Source organism: Hevea brasiliensis, chromosome 15 (genome assembly GCF_030052815.1).
Source record: "Hevea brasiliensis isolate MT/VB/25A 57/8 chromosome 15, ASM3005281v1, whole genome shotgun sequence".
Classification (NCBI taxonomy): Eukaryota; Viridiplantae; Streptophyta; class Magnoliopsida; order Malpighiales; family Euphorbiaceae; genus Hevea; species Hevea brasiliensis.
The window spans coordinates 59,348,635-59,354,396 of NC_079507.1; the positions used below are offsets into that span (position 1 = coordinate 59,348,635).

At 31.8% G+C, this 5,762-nt stretch overlaps 1 protein-coding gene across 1 annotated transcript; it reads left to right on the plus strand.

Moving 5' to 3' along the window:
• The first annotated feature begins 572 nt into the window (after positions 1 to 572).
• LOC110637101 (probable aquaporin NIP-type) lies at positions 573 to 2,106 on the plus strand. The gene is made up of 5 exons (XM_021787046.2): positions 573 to 704; positions 800 to 1,021; positions 1,114 to 1,311; positions 1,449 to 1,510; positions 1,594 to 2,106. The coding sequence occupies exons 1-5, from the start codon at positions 573 to 575 to the stop codon at positions 1,799 to 1,801; spliced, it is 822 nt and encodes a 273-aa protein (XP_021642738.1). The 3' UTR covers positions 1,802 to 2,106.
• Positions 2,107 to 5,762: the final 3,656 nt, after the last annotated feature.

Sequence of the window (5,762 nt, forward strand, 5' to 3'; positions counted from 1 at the left end):
TCAATTCAAAATGAATCAAGTAGTACTCAATAGTGCACTCTAGATGACTACAGTATCATAGTCAAAAAAAAAAAAAAAAAGAAATTTAATGCAATTTATTTTCTTGGAAGGTAAAAAAGGGTTAAAAGTTGAAGTTGAAATTGAAAGATGCCATTGACAGAAGATCTCATTTCTGGACAATTGTCAAAAGGGCACCGCTGAACAGCCGAAGTCAAGAAGGGAATCGAAAGATGATGAATTTCCTGAGACACTGCCTCAGAAATCAGAATCAGCATTCAGGACAAGTGTCGAGGAGTCCTAGTTTCACTTACTGTTAGTGTTAGAGATAAAATTGGGGTAGTTAATTCAGTTAAAGGCCTGAATGTTTTAAGAGAAGCGTCACAAAACGCTTACTACCGTCAACTACTCTCCAAAATAGCTAAACCATCAATATTCAACTGAAAATATCAGATTTCAACTCTCTTTATATATATAAATGTTTCTTCCTAGGCACCAATGTCAATTTTCCTTTGCACAAAAAAACAAACATAATTAATAATAATTAATCTTCGCTCATTAACTTGTGATTAATTATGTCCGGAGCAGATGATCATGAGATCAGAGATGTAGAAGAAGGGCAACAAGAAGACAGTAGTGATTCTCAAAATAACAGTAAAAGATCAGGGTTTTGTTCATCAAATGCGACAGTTCAACTGCTCCAGAAGGTTTTTACAGAGCCTTTTTTTTTTTCTTTTGGTTGGTTGACAAATATATCATAGACATTAAGACCAAGCGAATATGATCTTTCTTTCTTGAACAGCTGATTGCAGAGATGGTGGGGACATACATGTTGATATTTTGTGGCTGTGGATCAGTTGCAGTCAATTACATATACGGTTCTATTACATTTCCGGGAGTATGTGTAGTTTGGGGTCTTATTGTGATGGTTATGATTTACTCCGTTGGTCATATCTCTGGTGCTCATTTCAATCCTGCAGTTAGCATCACTTTTGCCATTTTTCGACAATTTCCGATCAAACAGGCAGGTTTCCGGATCGATCCTTTTGTTCTGTCAGGAATATTTCAGTTCTTTTTTCTTGTTCTGATATGCTATTGCTACATGAATTTTTGCAGCTACCTTTATACATTCTGGCACAGTTTGTTGGGTCACTTCTTGCTAGCGGCACATTGTACATCCTGCTTGATGTGGAAGATGAGGATTTCTTTGGGACAAAACCAGTAGGGCCTCATGGTCGTTCTTTTGTAATTGAATTAATCACCTCCTTCCTCCTAATGTTCGTCATCTCTGGCGTCGCAACGGATAATAGAGCAGTCAGTAACCCTTAAACATCATTTCATTTTTGGTTATTTTCTTTGCCATTAAATGTGTTTTCTTCTTCAAGATATCTCTCTCATTTGGTTCCAACTATTTCTGTTAAGGAAAACTGAAATTGTCAACACTTTTGCAGATTGGAGAATTAGCAGGAATTGCTATTGGAATGACAATAATGTTAAATGTCTTCATTTCAGGGTACATTAATGCGTTCTTGAAGTATTTTTTTTTTTTTTGAGTTTCATCAATTAACAGATTTTTTCTAATTTTGTGGGCTGCAGGCCAGTATCGGGGGGATCCATGAACCCTGTTCGGAGCTTAGGGCCTGCTATTGTTATGCATATATATACAGGAATCTGGATTTATATAATCGGGCCGGTCATCGGAGCCATCCTGGGAGGCTTTTGTTACAATTTGATTAGATTTACAGATAAACCTCTCCGTGAAATAAGCAAGAGTAGTACATTAATCAATAGTTTCAGGAGTTAATCAAGACCAGTTCATTATCAACCTTTTAATTAGCAATAGGCTTCATTCCATCATTTGTTGCCCCATATGTACAAATATTTCATTACGGGTATCCTAATACTGGATATTGTCAAAAGCACAGGACACATAACACCTGAAATGTTTGAGAAGAGGCCATTTTGCTTTGAGGAATTCCACCTGTTCCCTGCTTTGCTCCACAATTGTTGCCTATTAATTTGGATATTCCTTGAATGGCCCATGTGGTTACTGAGTCTATTCAACTCACTACAGGGTTATATAAACACAATGTTTGAATTTGATAGAGAAGAAAGAAACACAGGATGACTTCAATATCATTGAGTTGAAGTACATTGATAATAATTAATAGTTTGATAATTGAATAGTTGTCTTCTTTATTATTTTTATGCTATTTTTACATTTTAATTTAATTAAAACTAAGGTTAAACTGAAATAATAAAAAATATATATATCAATAACTGTTATCATTGATCAATTTATAATGGAGAAACGTTCAACGCCACCAAATAAGCCAAAATTGAAGCTATGTATAACACAATGAACATAAATTCAGATCCGCAGAGAGTAAAGATCCAGATTTATTGCAACTTCCATTGGATCCTTGTGCTCATAAATATGATCCCCTACCATAGTACTCTCACATTCACTCAAGAATTTAGTAATATCCAAATTCCATGTACAAAACCAGCAACGCATGGGGTCACATGAAAATAGAAACATCACATGGCTTGCCAAATGGAAAATTTTCACTCACATAACCTTGGCCGGTGGATAAATGTGACGCTCTTAAAGATTTGTATAGTGTGGATAATTATAATTGGATATGAAACTCTTATCCACAGCCATAGCCACAGGACCCACCCACCCCTTCTTCCCTTGCCAACCAAATTTCACAACTACCTGAAGCTAGCCCACTGCTCTTCTACAGCTTTGTAGGTGCAGCTATGGACTTCACTTGGATGTTGATCTCTTACCAGAATTGTAATGCATAGATATATTTCTTTAAGACAACATCAAACCAAATGGTAGTCTCTAGTTCAAGTTTTGTATTTGTTTAAAATACAATAAGAGTTTTTTCATTTAATTATATACAAAAAAAGGTTAATTCATCTAAGAAAAATTTGGTGGTTTGTGGGATGTCACTTGGGTAGGGTCTTTGGTCTCATTTTGCATCATTGACATTACCATGTTAATCTAGAAGGTACCTTATTGTATGGTAGCGTTATTGATGATTGGTGAGGTCATATATATATAGTTTTTAAGAAATAATTTAATGGGTATATTATCTTTTATGCCAAATTTCAAATGTAACTGAGAAAGATAGATGATTAGGCAGCAAGTATGGATCCGTGTGCTGGTTGGCTAATATGGACTAAAGAGTAGTGGAGACCAAGTCTATTATTGAGAAATCTTGTACCTCTTTTGTTGAACTTCTAGTATTGACCTTCTAATATAATAAAAAATACTCTGCCGCTGCATGGACTTTCCTCTCTTCCTGCTTTTCGCCTTCTCATTTGGTAAATGATGCTCATGGGTCGTGACCATAAATTTAGCCAGGGATCGGTAAGAATCAAAATCCAATCCATTTAAATTAAATTAAAATTGTGATTAATTTGAACCGGATCGAAATTTAATTGAAACTTGCATGTTCAATTTTGAATCAAATTTAATATTTTATTTATAAATTAAAAATTAAAAATTTTAAATTAAATTAAATCAAAATCAAAATTATAATATCTTAAAAACTAGTTCATATTCATACTTCTTATAAATTAAAACTATCAATTTCAAACTGATTTCAAATAAAAACCATTAATTTTGAACCAATTGCAAATCAAAATCAGCGTGAACAAATAGATTAATAGTTGGTGATTAATTTTTTGATTGTAAATTTTTGACAATATCTAATTGATGAGGTGAAAATGATGAATACCCATCATAAATTAAGAAATAAAATACCTGAAATTTATAGTTAAAATAGGTGAATTTCGTCAAGTACTAGGTAAAAATAAGAAATTCTTATAAACGACAAAATATGGCATCACCTCTCTCAACGTCCCACGTGGCAACTCGTTTCCCTCTGATAAAAAGCGGGACCACATCAAATGGTCCCACATTCTGATTTGGACGGTAATGATGGAAGTCCAAAGTCCTTTGTTAGGCGATCTGAACTGGGTTTTACAAGGCCTTGGGAGGCCCAACCGTACCATACATGTGCGGGGCACAGAGAGACACACGTGGCCCATGCACGTGCAAGGATTGAAATATCACTTTCAATTTTATATTTAGAGTCAAAATTCAACTCGACTTAAAAATAATTAATTGATATAAAACTTATAAATTAAATTAATTTGTTGTAAAAATGTAATATAATATATGCTTTGCACACTTTAAATTAAATTTAGTATTTTATAATTTAATTTTTATAATTTATAAAAATTACAATTTGATATTTCTCTTTATACTCTTTATATCTTAATTTATTGTTTCTTACCAATCCATCTATATGCTTTTCTTTTAAAAAAATCACAAAAAAATTCCATTATTAAAACAAAAAAAAATCAACAATTTATTTTTTAATTTCTCAATTTCACATTAAAAGGATTAATAATTTTTTAACAATTCATTCTTTAATTTTTTTAAACTCTTAAAATATAAAAATTAATTATTCCTTTTATAAAATATATAAAATTAAAGTAGTACAATTTATCATTTTAATCCGTCAGCTTAAAAGGGTCAAATTACTCCAAATTTGTGTGGGATCGTTGAATTCCTCATTTAGTCAGCGTGGGTATCTTTTGAATATGTTGCTTCTACTATCTTTTGGGCATCCACATAAGCATTTGATTCAAATTAAATTAAATTAAATTATTAAATTTAAATTATTATATTTTAAAAATTAAATCGAATTAAAATATATAAAATATTAAACTAAATAGTTTTAATTCAATTTAATTTGATTCGAATTGATTAATTTTTATATTTTAATTATTTTTTATTAAATTTAATTTTTAAATTATTTAATCTAATTTTACTTTAATTTAAATTTAATAACCATTAATAAATAAAAATAAACAAATTATATATATATATATAAAAATACATATAATACATAAATTTTTTATAAAAATAAAATAATTTTAAAATTAATAATTAACTTAATTCAGTTCAATCGACTTTTTCTCTTTAATATCACACTGAAATAATTAAAATTCTTAAAATATAAAATTAAATTAAACTAAATTATTTTATAATTAAATCAAATTAAAGTAATTTAATTTAATTTATTTAATTTAAATTAAATAATGCCCACTCCTAAGCTAAGTCCCTTAAAAGCTGGAGTTACATAAGAACTCCATCCAACACTTTGTTCCCCCCTAGCTCATATCTGCTCTTCACCATGGCTCTATGTGTTTTTGTCTTAGCTAAATGGTCACATGGGTTGCTATTAATCAAAGTGCGATGTTTTGTGTTTGGAATCACCATGTGTGTCTTGTTATGGTTTCACGCTTGTTTCGGGAGGTTCAACGACGAGTGGTTGGATGATCAGCGGTGACATCGTTTACTATGATAAGATCCTTCCTCTATTTATATCGGATCCATCCTCGAGTCAAGTCAAAAGATTAGGGTTTGATTTTGATTGGCCCTTAGGGCTATTATGTTACGTTGTGTAATGGTTGGCTTTTTATGCATTATTATCTTTAGGGAAAAATGAAAAATACTCCGAGTCGAGAGTTTATAACTGACACGTGGAGGGAGCCTACTCACCCAAATTCCAAAGCAATGCATATCCAATCTGCCGTTTGTACAGAAACCGCCGTTAGATTGGAAGACCCGATTCCGCAATAGGAGCCGTTGATCCTAGGTGTGCCTTAAGCAATTCTGCTAAGTAATGACGGACGGGGAAACAAACATATACAAGAAGGAGAAGGAGAAGAGAGAA

Excerpts from the sequence above, each read along its gene's own strand:
- LOC110637101 (XM_021787046.2), top strand. The coding sequence starts at position 573 with ATGTCCGGAGCAGATGATCATGAGATCAGAGATGTAGAAGAAGGGCAA. Across the intron at positions 1,312-1,448 it reads TCGCAACGGATAATAGAGCA|ATTGGAGAATTAGCAGGAAT; the intron begins GTCAGTAACCCT and ends ACACTTTTGCAG. Across the intron at positions 1,511-1,593 it reads TTAAATGTCTTCATTTCAGG|GCCAGTATCGGGGGGATCCA; the intron begins GTACATTAATGC and ends TGTGGGCTGCAG.